The sequence below is a fragment of the Vicugna pacos genome, chromosome 11 (genome assembly GCF_048564905.1).
Source record: "Vicugna pacos chromosome 11, VicPac4, whole genome shotgun sequence".
NCBI lineage: Eukaryota > Metazoa > Chordata > Mammalia > Artiodactyla > Camelidae > Vicugna > Vicugna pacos.
This window is the reverse complement of record NC_132997.1, coordinates 29,707,291-29,722,328: the sequence shown is the minus strand read 5'-3', so window position 1 is coordinate 29,722,328 and position 15,038 is coordinate 29,707,291. Positions and strand designations below refer to the sequence as shown.

Below are 15,038 nucleotides of genomic sequence, written 5' to 3'. Positions count from 1 at the left end.
TACTAGCAGCTTTTTTTTTTTTTGTCTTTATTGTAGTTGGACCTTTGTGGGTCTCATACACGTTCAGTGCACTTTAGACCCCTTCGGAATCATCTGGGCGTTGTTGAAACAATCGTCAGTACTCAGGCCCCATCCTAAAAAAGTCCTGTTTAATTGCTCTGGGATGGTACCTGGATGTTAAGCTTTTTTTAAGGTGGCCAGTGATTTTAATATGCATCTGGGTTGAGAACCACTGCTTTACTCCAAACCTTTAAAATCAGTAATTAGGTGTTTTTTTTTTTTTTTTTTTTGCCCCATTTAATGAACTTTCCACCAAGAGAAAATCCTTTCTTTGGAAAAAAAAGGAAAGAAACTTTTTTAAGGCCTAAAAAGCTCAAGTGTATATTTTTAACACACCTTTGCAATGACCCTTTATTTATTTTCACAGAAATTCATTTAACATTTAAGGGATGAGTTTTAAAGTCTGTAGAACAGTGCTTGTCAAAATGTCCCAGAATACTGGCCCCTGGAAATGCTCTGGGAATGTATTACCAGACATATTTGGGAAGTACTCTGTATAGCACATTCCCTTCTTAGAGCTTCCAGTGTTAGCAAATTAAAGCTCAAAAAGTCTGTGAAGAAACACCAACTTCCTTTACACTACTGTTTTCAGTCTTACCTGATCATGAAACCCTGTTTTTCAAGGAACTCCAAATATTACCCACGTGGTATGTTAACAGAAACAGTGACGTAAAGGAGGATAATTACAAACTTTGTTGTGGGGTGAGGTTTATACCCTTGGGCTTTTCTGCCCTCTTGCCTATTTCTCCCTTCCCAGCTTCTCCTGAGAGTGAAATTTTCATGACATTACTAGAATTTGACTTAAGACTTTCCTGGTCGCCTAAACTGCATTTTATCAAACTAGTTTACAAGCTGTAATAAAATTAAGATGGTATTTTTTTTTAAAGTGTTCTCCAAGCCTTTTCTTCCCTACTGAAATAACCTGAGGGTGAGGACTTGTTAATTTTAATAACCTGTGGAGACTGGGGAAGGTGGAGCGGAGTCCGTGAAACCCCTAACATTTTTTACAAAATGTATTTGTATTTTTTAATGAAAAGAGCCCTTGTAAGTTGAAGAAACTGTTCAAGGGAGCTAGTGCTCTGTAAGTAGTTAAAAGATGGTTAACAGCAGTGGGGATCATTTTTAACTATCTCCAACCCCAGTCCCTTTCACACTCACCCAGTTATTTTCCTCTAGAATTGTGTGCTGCCTTTGATTCTTTGTGAGTCCATTTCTCTATCTTTCTCCTAATTTTAACCTGCTGTTCAGGGGGTTTTGCCTAACATCGTGTGATGGATTTGTTATGTATAAGATATAATCTTCTGGAGGAACAGTTTCATGGTTCAGTTGTGGAAGTAATACATACGATATCAGAAAAAGGAAGTGCTAACTTGCGTGGTGATGGAATGCAGGTAAGGGACAGTGTGTGAGCCTGCAAGAAACGTGATGACTAATGCTATGCGAACCTTAAATTAACCCTTAAATGGGATTCATCGAGAAATGGAATGTGTGGGCTGGAGAGGAGGAAAGAGTACGGAAGGCCAGACTCAAGGTTGCTGAAATGCTTCAGAGAGGAAGTGATTCTTGGGGAAGGGACATGTTAGGGACACTGGGGAAGCAGTGAAGTTCACTGGGATACAGTCTGAAAGAAAAATGAACCAGAATATCTTCACTGAACTGTACTGGATAGTTGGAGATGCTTGAGTTACAAGCGTGGACAGTTGGATTTTTCTCATCTTGTTGAGATACCTGAAGGTCACAGTTACGGGAAGCCAAAATAAGGGACTCAGAAATTAAAACCAGGACCAAGCAGTTGAATATTGTTTTTTTCCATCCAAATTTTTTTCTTACCTTTATATTCCTTTCAATCCATTTTTTCCAACCCCCACCCCGTATGGCAACTACCAATCTGTTCTCTGTATCTATGAGCTTATGTTTTTTGTTTGTTTAGATTCCACATATAAGAGAAATCATAAGGTACGTGTCTTTCTCTTTTTGACTTATTTCACTTTGGCTGACTCAGATTCATGCTTCGGGCCTCAGCCCCTCTCGTAAGACTTCCTTCCCTCCCCAGACTTAAGTTTTTTCTTCTACTGAGCAAGGTTCAAAATTGGTCCAGAAGCCGGGCTCCGCCCATTGTCTCCGCCCCTCCATTGTCTCCACCTCCTCCGCCCACAGTTTCCGCCCCCCCGCCTGCCCAGTGTCTCTGTCTCCGCCCCCAGCGTGGCCGCAGAGACTCCTGGGCGGAAGGGGCGTGGCTCCGAGTGCGGAGTGGCCGGAACCCGGAAGTGCGGGCTCCCTTGAGGCAGAGGTGCGGAAGCCTTGGCTGAGCATGGCGCTGGAAGGGAAGAACAAGCGGAGGAAGTCGCAGAGTGCCCAGGACAGGTGAGGGGCGCGTGGCTCGTCCGCCCGGGCAGGGGAGGGCGTCTGGGAGCACGGGGGACGCGGCGGGGGCGTGGCGTGACGTCGCTGAGTGTCTGGGTTCGTGTCTAGAGAGGACGCGGACGGCTGCGTCGGTGGGAAGCCGGCAGGAGGCTATCTGGTTGGACAAGTCGCCGACAGCCTGTCCCGCGGCGAGCGGCCCTCCGGGGGCAGCGCGGGCCGGCTGGCTGCCCTCTTCGGCTCCTGGGAGCCCGAGCTTCAACCCGTGTACGTGCCTGCGCCCAAAGTAAGTCGCTGGGTTCTACTCCGAACGGCCCATTAGAGCAGCTTGACAGCCGGCCATCATCTGGCGGGGCCAGCTTTCTCAAGTGGGGCAGGTGGAATTACTTTCATTGCTGGGTCTGCCAGTGAGAGGGACAATGTGCTAACTTAGAGCGGACACTAAGTTAGTAAAAAGGATGAAGTCTCAAACGTAACTTAAAACTTTTAAAAGGAAACCGCCAAAAAAAGGAAACGGGATGAGGAGGAAGAAAGTCCATCCCAAATTCAAAGACCACTTTTGCAAGAACCTGCAAAAAAAATGAAAGTGAAGAAGAAATTTTCTGATGCAGACAAAAAGTTGGCAGACAGGTTGGTAAAATTCTCTCTTAGTTAATGTTAAAGAAATTAGATGGTAAAGAAATGTGAGATTCTTACAACTGCAATATTCATTTTAATTTTTGCCTCATTTCATAGTTTAAACACTTTCATTGTGGAAAAGTTGAAAAGGGTAAGGAAACCTTCGTACCCAGCAGCAACAGTTTTTAATACTTGGCCAAACTTTTTAAAATTTTTTTTTTGAAGTATAGTTGATTTACAATGTTGTGTTAGTTTCTAGTGTACAGCATAGTGATTCAGTTATACATCTATACATATGTATATATATGTGTATATATTCTGTTTGCTTGTTTGTTTATTTACTTATTTATTTTAATGGCGGTACTGGGGATTGAACCCAGGACCCCACAGATGCTAAACACATGTCCTATCCCATATATTCTTTTTCAATACTTGTCCAGTCTTGTTTCATCTTTACCCCGTTCATATCTCCCTCATTATTTGGAAGCAGACCTAAGACTTATGTTTCACCTATAAATATTTCAGCATGTATGTAAAAGATGGGTGTGGTTTTCTTAAACTGATGCAGTCAGAGATCAGATTTCCCCCATTAGCTTAACAGTTTTTTCTTAAACAGTATATTTGAATTGAGATCCAAATAGCTGTGCACATCCTTAACTTCTTCCCCTTTCAGAGAAGGGTGTCTTCCTCCTTGTCGAAGATGACTTCAGTCATCTGTGCTATTTATCTGTAATACAAACCTCTTTTCCTGCCTCCTCAGGGATTATGCCATCCGATGTGTGTATATATCTGTGCACCTGCACCTGTCTGTTCACGTCCACCTCAGCTTCCGAATGCTCCCAGTGGGGCTCACTGTCCTCATCACACGTCTTCCTCTGCTGAGGGGTGTCGTCAGTCTCCAGCTGCCTGAGCCTGTGACTTGGGAGCGGTCTAACGCTCTGTCTTTTCCCTGCATAGCTAATCAGTTGTCAGGCTCCGATGATGCTCTCTTTTAATTATCTCTTCAGCCACTTCCCTTTCCACCCGCTCCCTTGCTCTGGCTGGTCTGTTGTCTTCTGAGATCCCTGCGGTTCACCTTGTCTCTTTATCAGTCTCCCTTATCCTGCCTTGTCCCTTTCATAATTATCTTCTGCTCTGCTGCCCAGGTGATCTCTTCTGGGCACTGTCTGAAGTCTTCCGGGGCTCCCCATCTTCTGTGGGATAAAATATAAGGCCTTCTGCGTTACAGGCACCATCCCTCTTGACTTAGCTCCTGTCTTACCACGGTGTCCCGCTTCCTCTCACCCCTGCTAGTACTGTATACACCACAGCGGGCACAAGACGAGCCGCAGACCCTCTGTCCGGTGGAGCTCGTAGTCTGGTGGTGGTGCTCGTGGTCGGCCTTTGCTGGGATCTCTGTGCTGTACACTGTCTCTCCCCCCAGACCCTTCCTTGTTTCTTCTGTGTTTCTACACCGCCTGTTCTAAGTGTGACCATTTCGTTGTGAATTTTGCCTGGCTCTTCAGAGACTAGCCTGCTGAAAGGCCTTTAATCGTGTCTTTAGCTGTGTATCCCCAGAGGCTAGAACTGAACAGAAACCCAGTAAAATACCTGTTGAACGAATGAACCATTTTTATGACTCCTCCTGCCCGTTCTCCCCACTCTCTCCTTATCATCCTGGTCCAGTGCTCTTTTTGGCCTGCTCACCAGTCCTTTACAGTGTTTGGCATTTCGGAGTTTACTTTTGACAGGCAGTCCTTTAACTATTGAAGAGCCACTGTAAGGAGGAAAGCTGGCTTCTCCCGTTGGCCAGACGGCTCTTACAGAGATACTGTTCTGCCGGCATGTTAACCTTCACAGACCCAAGGGAGCGCTGCGGTAACACCCGAAGTCTAGAGCGAGAGGGAAATTTAGTGTAAATTAAACCCCGGAGAGCTCTAAATGAACTAATTTTGTTTAAGTGACCTTTTGTTGCTCTCCTTTTACCTGGCAGTTTTAACATATCTTCAGAAATTGACCTTAACTTCCTCTAATTCTTGAGTTTCCTAAAGATACCAGTCACTTTTTCTTTCTTTCTTTTTCTTTTTTAATGGAGGTACTGGGGATTGAACCCAGGACCTCGTGCATAGTAAGGCACGCCTCTACCACAGAGCTGTACCACCCCCGCACCGGTCACTTTCTGATAATGCTGTTTAAATGTAGATGTATCTGTGACTGGTAAGTTTATATTTAGGAAAGCCAGAAGTGGGGGGAAATACTTCTAATCGCCCTGCTGTGTCAAATACTAGACCTGATTTCTATGACTCTCTTTATTTTTTTAACTTAAAAAGAGAAAATGCTTTAGAATGTGCTGATTTGGAAGAAGAAATTCACCAGAAACAAGGGCAGAAAAGGAAGAAATCTCAGCCTGGTGTTAAAGTAGCAGGTAAAAAAGAATTTGATGATGTAGATGAGACAGTTGTGAATCAGAGAAAGAAAATTCAAAGCAACCAAGAAGAAGAGAGATTAAAGAATGAGAGAACTGTGTTTGTGGGGAATTTGCCTGTCACCTGTAACAAGAAGGTGAGTGTGTGGTCTGTATGTTGTACATACTCAGAGAAATTAATAATTCATCACTTTGTTTCACTGTGACTTTATTGAATAAGCACATAATCAATAATCTTTAATGCATAACTTCATTTGTGATGACATAAATCATTCTGCAGGTTGATTCCAGGGCCCACCTTTCCATGCGCGAAGTCACTGCCCTCACTCAGGCTTTGCGAGTCTCACTTGAACTATTGCAGTGGCCTCCCACCTGGTCTTTCCTTCCAGCCTTATCTTCTGTTGCACATTTATGCCTTTAGGACCGAAGCTCCGTGTGTGCTGGGCAGTTACCCCTTGTGTTGACCGCTCCATCCCTAGCACTTGAAACCATGCCCAGTGTGGAGGGGAGGCTTGAATATTTGTTGTGTAGGTGAATGAATATGCCCCAGGTTTCTTCCATTATGTGGGGTTCATGAAACCAAAACACACCCTTGACTTTCTGTGTGTTCATGTGACAGTCACCCTGTTGGTAGTCCCTTGGGTCAAAATCCAGCTCATCTTTTGAAGAACAATTTATTTGGGGGAGGGGTGTGTAAATTAGGTTGATTGGTTGGTTGATTGGAGGGACTGGGGACTGAACGCTGAGCACACCCTCTACCACTGAGCTACACCCTCCCCACTTTGAAGAACAATTTAAATTCCAACTTAGCTCCTGGTTTTCCCCCTTTCCTCTTTTGCCTCCTAGCATTTGATTTGTGATGATTTGGTAGAACAGAACCCACTTTACTTTGTGGTACAGTTTTGGTTATTTGTCTTTCTGTTAGATTGTAATGGCTTAAGGGGCGGGCATGCTTGTGGTACTTTACACATTTAATAAATTATTTTTGAATTAGAATTGCTTACAGAAATGATTGTCCAAGCTGTGAAACATACACATTCTTCACAGCCTGAGCCAGGCATATGAATAATATTTAAAATTGATTCTCAGATTTTCCTTCACTCTGATCGTCTTAATTCCAGAAAGTTGAGAATTTCTCATAGTGACATAAGCATCCTTAAAATCCATTTGTGGTTAAAATAGGCCAATGTCAAAATTTATGGAATATATCATCTTAGTTTACGTGTAGTAAAGATTGTAAAAGATTGAAAGACAAAATGTTGTGTTCCTGTGGATATTAACATGAACTTGAATTGTGTTGTCTTTTTATATAAGTTTCAGTAAAACTTCCTTGTCTTCCAACTGAAAGTGGACTAAAGTATATATACTTTTTTTTTCTTTTAATTTTTAGAAGCTGAAGTCACTTTTTAAAGAGTATGGACAAATCGAATCTGTACGATTTCGCTCTCTGGTATGTTTCCCCTTCTTAAGACTGCATACTCTTAAAACGTATTGCACTTAAACCAGTTTTGTTAATGTGTTGGTGTTAGTGAGATGAGGGAGCCCCTGACTTAAACCTTTGGCATCAGCAGGCTCAAATCTGTCCCAAAAGAAGGGTCACACTTAGTGTCTGTTGCTGCCTCTTGGACTTTGTTGAATAATCTAATGAGCTCACGAGCTTTCGAATCCTTGCGGAGGCCAGCAGTGTATTCTGAAGGGAGGGAGGGAGGGCAGCTCCTGTCGCTGTGTCAGGTGACGAGGTGGGAATGTTGATGCTTCCTGAGCAGCATCTCTGGAATCACACGTTCATCTGGGAGGTTCGTGTGACTGCAGAGCAGCACTTATACTCTGACATAGAAAGATGAAGTATTTTTTAATCCATTTAATGTTAAAACTGTGTAGAAGTAAAGGTACCTGATTTCACCTACTGAGCAGTCTGTGGACGGTTACAGCCATGTTCCTGGAGCGTGAATAAGCGTCCCTCGTCTACTTCTCCTGTAATGACTATGCGCTGGAATAGAGGAAGTGTTTCTTCCGTGTTTCGAACCATCCTCTCTCAGAGAGACTCTCTGGCATGGGGTTCCTCAGCCGTGGTCCCGTTGACGCTTCGTGCGGGCTGACCCTTCGTTGTTGGAGGCGCCCTGTGCGCGGTGGGGGCTGCTTCGGGGTGCCCCTGGCCTTTGCCCGCCAGGTGCTGGTGGGAGCCTCCCTGTTCCGGTTGTACCAACCAGAAATACCTCCAGGTGTCGCTAGATGTCCCCAGGGGGCACAGCTGCCCACTCCTCTAAAAGCAGGCATTTCTCGAGGCTTCAGTGCTGTCTCAGTGATTTCTGTCGTCGTGTTGGTGTCTCACTGTTGTCACATGTTTTGTTTGTCCTTTTGAGTCTCGGTTCCTCAGGTCAGATCCTTGCCCAGCACATCCAGCTGGCTGTCTGGCCAGCACCCCCTTTCCGGCACGTCTGTGCTCAGCCCCGTCTGTCCCCTGCTGACCTCCTGTGTTTAGTGGCCCCTCTGGGCTTAGCCCCCCCACCTGCTGTGGGTCATCCTGCCTGTTCCCGGCTGCGATTCCTTCCCACGACAGGCCCCTCCTTTCTTTTCCCTGGCTCCGCCCAAGTTTTCACTCCCTCTCGCCAGGACGGTCACAGAGGCCCATTATGGTCCCTGTTCCCTGTCTCCCTGAATTAGCCAGCTCTGCCTTAGTCCTTAGTCTGCCTGGAACTCCTGCCCGAAACTCTCCCCACTTCCAGTAACTCTTCCCCCTTCCCATGAACGTTGTGCACGCGGGCTCGCACACGCTGGCACACACGTATATGCACGCGCCCTGGCCTGGCCTGCCTTCCCCGTGGGGCACTGCCCCGACTCTTCCTAATGCAGGGTCATTGGTGGCGCAGGGGCCCTGCCGCGTGCCCTCCACCCAGTGCTCTGTTCTGGTCCTGGGGATGCTGCGCTGTCACCGTCACATTATTCCTCTGCCCCAGTGGACCAGAGGCTGTGATTACAGATGCCTGTGTGCCTCGCTCCGTCTGGGGTCACGACTCCTGCACACTGTGTGCCTCAAATATGCATGGAATTGACTGAAAGCTTTGTGTTCTTCCCACAGTCAGTGTCCTCAGTTCTTAGCCTGATGGCCTGCACAGGTGGCCCTGAGGCCCTGCGTCCTCCACACGGTACTGGCCTGCAGCCCGGGCGGCCCTCCTGGCCCGCCGTCTGCGTGGGCTTTCTCTCCCTTGTCCTTTCCCTCGGTTCAGCTGTGTTTTCTTATGGAGGTAAAACTGGTACATGGCATGTTAGTTTTAGGTAATATTCAGCGTAACAGTGCCATCTTTGCACATCCTGCAAAGTGGTCACACAGTCTAGTTACCAGCTGTCCCCATACCCACTGTTCTCTGTGTCTGTGAGTTTTGTTTTCTTAGTTTTGTTTTGTGTTTTAAATCCCACACTTAAGTGACATAGTACAGCCTCCGTCTGACTCATTTCACTTAGCACAGTACCCTCAACGTCCATACGTGTAGTCACAGGTGGCAAGATGTCCTTTTTCGTGGCTGAGTAGTATCCCAACTACTCAGAAGGATTCCTAGACTATTCCAAGATACGTAGTCTAGGAATCCTTCCAAGTCCCATTTTGCCGGTGAAGATAATACGTATTTTTCAGTGGGCAGTTAAAATGTCACTTATTCAGGCCTTTTATTCTTTATCCCACTGAGTGGCATTTTTTCCTCTAAATTCTTCACTTTACTGCCTTATGTTATACTCACTCGTATCTCCAGTAACAGGACAGAGATCCTTGAGGGCTCCTAGAAGGTGCCCCACAGGCCTGTTTTGATGACTGGCATTCACATGTTGATCACTCGTGTGGGTGTTTCTCACATCTTGTGCTTTTTTCTGTTTTTTGAGAGTTTGACTCTGTGTTAGTTTGAGCAGGACAGACTGAGACGAAATAGTTAACGATTTCTTAGTTTTACTATATAAACTATCAGATGACTCCGAAAGAAGTAAGTTCTCCGAAGGAGATCAGTAATAACTGCCCTAAATGAGCCTGGTGTCCATAGACGTGCCTGGACCGTGGACTTGGAGACTCTGCCTTCTCGCCTCTGTTTCTCAGGGCCTGGCTGTGCTTGCGTTTTGCTGACAGTCAGAGCTGTTGACATGAGCTTCCCCCTTCTCCGTAGTCTCCCCTGCCTGCCCTCTTCACCCTGAGGTGCCACCTCTGGCTGGGAATAAAGTAACCCTGAACATGAAGGGGGAACTTCCCGTATTTGTCCAGTTCAGACACTGAGGGGTTTTATTTATTTATTTATTTATCTATTGCTAACTGGCATATATAAACTTAAAAGGTATGGATGAAGTAATATGTCTTCTTATATTATTTATGAATTTAGTTAGACATTTAAAATCCTATAGCAAGACAATGAAATGTTAATTTAGAAGTGTCACTTCTTTCCACGCTTTCCACACTGAAAACTCATGAAACAGTTTTCCTTAACCCTTTTCATGTGTGTCCTCGCCATTGTTGCCCCTTTGTGGCCAGAGCTCAAGCCATCTGACGCGGTCTGAGGGCGCAGAGTGTCCCTTCCGCCTGGCTGCAGGGCCACTGCCTGATGATCTGAATATGGTGGTATTATTGGAATTTTTTTTTTAAACCATTGGAAATTTTTGTCCTCAGCTACCAGGTCCCGTTCATACACCATTAGGACAGTTGTTTCTGATTCAGTATTTCCTTATAATGTTTTTAATCACATCAGAATTAGAGATTTAGAATTCAATTAATGAAAATACAACTGATTTGAAACATTTCAGATATTGAATTTTCTTTAATATTTTTTTTTCTCTTAAAAGATTCCAGCAGAGGGCACTTTGTCCAAAAAGTTGGCAGCAATAACGTAAGTTTATAATTTGAGAAAGGGAGGAGTCTTAAACTCTCTTCCATTTTGGTTAAAATTGAGATCATTTCTTAACTGTATAGCTTTTTATATTCGGATGAAACATCATGCAGCATTATTTTCTTATGTCTGTAATAGCATATCCATTTGTCGGATGTGTGTCTTTAAGCCTAAATGTAAATTGTAGAGTCATGGAAAGAACTGCAAGATAACTTATTAGAAAATGTGCCATGAGAAATTTCAGCGACGTTTAATCAGACATAGTGTTTAAAGAGAATTCAGAAAGTTTTGTACCTAAATGTTCTATTATAAATCAAGTGCCATATTTCATCAGTTCCAAGATGCACATTTCCCCATCCTTTAATGTTTTAAAAATAAAGATGCATCTTAAAATCAGAGATATTGTCTGGTTGCTGCTGGCTGGCCAGGTTTTTCCAGAGAAATTCTATAGGTCAGACAGTCAGACAGACAGACAGAGAAATCGAATGAAGTAGTGCCGTCTGGATGGGCCTGGAGATGGTAATACCAAGTGAGGTAAGCCAGACAGAGGAAGAGCAGTATTAGGGTGTCACTTATACGTGGGACCTAAAAAAAGAAGGACACCAATGAACTTACAATCAAAAAGAGACGCAGTCATAGGAAACAAACTATGGTTACCAAAGGGGAAGAGGGTGGGGAAGGGGTAGATTAGGAGTTTGAGATTCGCAGATAAAAACTACTGTGTGTAAAGAGATAAACAGCAACGTCCTACTGTACAGCACAGGGAACCACAGCCACGTCTGGAATAACCTGCAGTGAAAAAGGGTATGAAGAAGAAGACATGTGCGTAACTGGCTCCCTGTGCTGTCCTCCTGCAGAAACTAACACACTGTACATCAGTAAAAAAGAGAGAGAAAGGGAAAATTCTCTAGATTAAACAGGATTCAAAAGGCTTTTCAAGTTGAAGAATGGACAAGACCAAAGTAGGTCTAGGAGTAGAGACTTGAGTGATAAAACCACATAGACATGCAGGAAGCGGTTCCTGTAAAAGTGGGGGTGGTGGTCGCCTCTGAAGGCGAGGACAGGCAGCAGGCGGATGGAAGGGCCGCGGAGGAGGAGTCTGGGCCGTTGCCCTGTTCGTAGTGGTCTAAGCTCTGCGTGTGTGTGCGCGTGTGAGTGTGGTTTTTACTTGACGGTAAAAAGGAGACCTGAGGTTGTCCCTCCCATCTCCGCAGCGATGGCTGGTAAGAGGCGTGGGCGGCATGTTTCAGCCAGTATCTGTACACGTTGTGTGTTATTTTTTGAGTTATTACTAAATGTTTATTAAAAGAGACGAAACTTGCCCCAGGAATTCTTCTCATGTGTTGACTGACAGTGGAAAATAGACGATAGTTACGTATTTTAGTGATTTTGAGATTAATACATTTATGTTGTGTTTTTTGTTGTTGTTGTTTTTTTTTGGGCAGACGTAAAGTTCACCCTGATCAGAAAAACATTAATGCTTATGTTGTGTTCAAGGATGAGAGCGCGGCTACAAGAGCACTGGAAAGGTAACGTTTCTCTCTCTGATGTTCGAACGTAATTAGCGTATCTGAGTCTGTGTGATACGTGTTTGGTTCTTTGGTTTCCCTTCAGAGCGAATAACCCAGGAATTCGGTGCCCATTTTTAACAGCCATTTTCCCTTCATATTTGTAACAGAAATGGGGCCCAAATTGCAGATGGATTTCGGATTAGAGTGGATCTTGCATCGGAGAGCTCATCTGTAAGTCCCGCTTGAGTTGTGTGAGGAATTTAACCGGCGCCGTGTGGAAGGGAAGCGTGTTCTGAGCTGGGGCTTGGAAGGCGTGGGGCCCGCAGGTCACGTGGGGAAGCGGCGGGGACAGCCTTTCCCTCTGTGGTCACAGCATGGGTGCCTGAGTGGCCCAGGGACCTCGGTCAGCGTGCGCTTCCAGGCGACCGCGGGGGGCAGGCCGGAGGGAGTGTGAGGGCTCCCCCGCGCCTGGCGCCGAGTCACGCACCGACAGTGTGAGGCCCTCCCGGGTGCAGGTGGAGGTGAGCAGGCGGGCCGACCACGCCCTGTTTGATGAGAACCGCGGTCATAAATTTACAGGCCGCTTTGTCAGCTCGGAACAGGGCACCCGACTCTGGGGGCTGCTGCAGGAAGGGGCCGAGGGCTTCCAGGAGAACGGGTGTGAGTCTCGTCTGGCAAGATGAGTTGGCACCCAGGCAGAAACGTACTGAGCAGGATGAATGGTGGGGACTGGAGCCTAACTGGCTTGGGGCGGGGCTTGGTGCCGTCGCTGGTGGGTGGGGTGTCGGGAGGGGCGGCGCTACGGTTGCTGTTGGAGCGCGGAGCCCACGTGGCCCGCAGGGCTGGCCCTTCGCAGGAGCAGCCCCCGCCCCAGCAGAGCGCCCCTTTCTGGCCGCTGCTGCCTGTCAGTGGCCCCTGTGAACAGGACCCCTCCCCCACCCCAGGGTCACCCTCACTCCAGCCGGGGGGACAGCAGTCAGGAGGGGGACCCGTCACACCCACGCGGGGAGAGGGAAGGGTGGGCTGTGGGCTGCGTCCCTTCTCCGTCCCAGTGAGTGATGACGACCCCTTCTGTGTTTCAGAGGGACAAGAGATCTGTATTCGTGGGGAATCTGCCGTACAGTAAGTTGGTTTAAACAGGTGAAGTGCCTGTTTATCGCCGAGGTAACATGGAACAGCTGAGTAGTAACTTCCTGTTTTGCCTTAAGAGTAACTTTAAAACGCGTGGAGTGTAGCTTGACCAGCGTCGTGGGGCTGTGCTTAACCTGCCCTGTGACTGAACATCCCCAGCTTTTCTAAGGCGGTCCCACATCTTTGCTCCCACTTCGGTTGAATTTGTTTTTAGAAATTGAAGAATCTGCAGTGGAGAAGCACTTTCTGGACTGTGGCAGCGTCGTGGCGGTGAGGGTTGTGAGAGACCAGGTCACAGGAGCCGGCAGAGGGTTTGGCTACGTGCTCTTCGAGGTACGGAGGCTTGTGTCGTCACTGCCGTTTGACGTGTGCTGGGAGAGGCTGGCCCACCGCTCAGAGAACTGTCACCCTCAGATTCCGGCTTAAGAAAACCAGATTCATAACCGCCGTGAGAGAGTACTGTACCTGTGATTGCGGGGGCCAGAAAACCTTTGCGTTCTTTGTCCACGTTAATGCTATTCAGTAATGTTCCATAGACTGGATAGGAGAGGCATGGAATCTCTGAACCCCCACCTTCTGTAAAATGGGGAAGGAGTTGTACACTCAGGTAGAGGAGTGCCCGAGTCTCTTTTCCGCTGTAATAGTGAAACTGGCGTGGTTATGTCCTTTTCCTTCAAATGTTTGCCTCCATTTCTGGACTCCTTCTTCAGGAAGGCTCCCCAGTGGGTTCTTACTAACCAGGTCAAGACACGTGGCGCCTGTTACCAGGTGGCGCCCGGTGCTTCGGTCGTTCCTGCAGCGCAGTTCCCCGCTGCCTTCCCTGCCCTGCTGCCGGGAAGTCCGTAAAGCCCTGTAACCGCAGGCCTGTGAACATTCAGGTTAGCGCTTAGCGGCTCTGCATCCGAGTAAAAGAACGGGAGCCTTGGACCCCTACAGGGCGTCTTGTCCAATGGCTCAGGGACTAGTTTCCTGCTCTCGGGCGCCTCCTGCGGCGGGGCTTTTGCAGGAAGAGCTTGAGAGCCTTGTGAGGGGGAGACTGCAACGCACGCAGCTCGTTAGTTCGACCTGAGTCTGACGCTGAGAGAATGAAGCCTCTTGGACTGTGCCTTTCCTGATCCTTCGACAAGGCAGCCGGAGTGCTTCCCGGGGGGCTGGATTACACCACAGGCAGAGCTCTGAGGACACTTGGGACTGGACTCCTTGGCTGTGGAAATGCGGGGGGGGGGGGGGAGTATCTATGTGCAAGCCTGAAAGTTGTTCTGATCCGTTTAAGTCTGTTTTACTGGTTTCTTTGCAGATGAGATTCTGGTGGAAAAAATCTTAACTGGTGTATATAATTTTTTTTTTTACTTCAGAATACAGATGCTGTTCATCTTGCTCTGAAATTAAATAATTCTGAACTGATGGGAAGGAAACTCAGAGTCATGCGTTCCGTTCATAAAGGAAAGTTAAAACAAAATTCAAATCCTACTTCGAAGAACGTCAGTAAACCTGAGCAGGGACTTAATTTTGCTTCAAACAATGTTCAACATTCTAAAAGTTTGTTTATTGGAGAAAAGGCTGTTCTCATTAAGAAGAAAAAGAAAGGACAGAGGAAACATGGACAAACTAAGAAAAAACAGAAGTAACAACCTGAAGTTCTGGGGTTTTTTTCCACTTACTGGTAATAAAAGTGTCGTGAGTCCCTGTATTGGGTTTCAGGACTTTTTAATGGATGGTGCATGTGAAGCATGGACACTTTTTCCATTTACTCACGCTGTCACAGTCCCGGAGGCACTGAAGGTGTAGGCAGGTTAGTCACCATGCAGTGCGCTGACGGTCTGAGGAGGCTCAGACTTGGGGTGAACAGGGAGGGGGTACGCTTAGGGGTAGAGCATGTGCTTAGCATGCTTGAGGTCCTGGGCTCGATCCCTGGTCCCTGTGTGAATTAGATTTATGGTGAACATTTAGAATTTTAGTGATTATGTATCATTTTAATATGTCAGAAGTATGTAATTTAACACTTCAGTTATGTTAAGAATTACTTGGGATGAGACTAAATTAAGAGTCGCAAAAAAAAAAAAAAGTCTCAAGAAAAATGAAACCTTATACTGA

The 15,038-nt window shown here is 46.4% G+C and overlaps 1 protein-coding gene across 3 annotated transcripts; it reads left to right on the top strand.

The window, feature by feature from the left end:
* The first annotated feature begins 2,270 nt into the window (after window positions 1-2,270).
* RBM34 (RNA binding motif protein 34) lies at window positions 2,271-14,634 on the top strand. Of its 3 annotated transcripts, none has more exons than XM_006216473.4 (11): window positions 2,271-2,424; window positions 2,533-2,707; window positions 2,915-3,051; window positions 5,349-5,580; window positions 6,834-6,893; window positions 10,259-10,302; window positions 11,748-11,831; window positions 11,981-12,044; window positions 12,896-12,935; window positions 13,159-13,277; window positions 14,300-14,634. In XM_006216473.4, exons 1-11 carry the CDS (start codon window positions 2,372-2,374, stop codon window positions 14,570-14,572), a joined length of 1,281 nt encoding a protein of 426 aa, XP_006216535.1. In that variant the 5' UTR covers window positions 2,271-2,371; the 3' UTR covers window positions 14,573-14,634. The 3 variants fall into 3 exon arrangements, with proteins under 3 accessions (XP_006216535.1, XP_072827088.1, XP_072827087.1); XM_072970987.1 differs by lacking the exon at window positions 14,300-14,634 and adding an exon at window positions 12,393-12,535 and having other exon boundaries at window positions 13,159-13,214; XM_072970986.1 differs by lacking the exon at window positions 14,300-14,634 and adding an exon at window positions 12,393-12,535 and having other exon boundaries at window positions 12,896-13,257.
* Window positions 14,635-15,038: the final 404 nt, after the last annotated feature.

Coding starts and splice junctions, on each gene's coding strand:
- RBM34 (XM_006216473.4), top strand. CDS start 2,372: ATGGCGCTGGAAGGGAAGAACAAGCGGAGGAAGTCGCAGAGTGCCCAG. Junction 10,303..11,747: donor AAAAAGTTGGCAGCAATAAC/GTAAGTTTATAA, acceptor TTTTTTGGGCAG/ACGTAAAGTTCACCCTGATC. Junction 13,278..14,299: donor TTGGCTACGTGCTCTTCGAG/GTACGGAGGCTT, acceptor TTTTTACTTCAG/AATACAGATGCTGTTCATCT.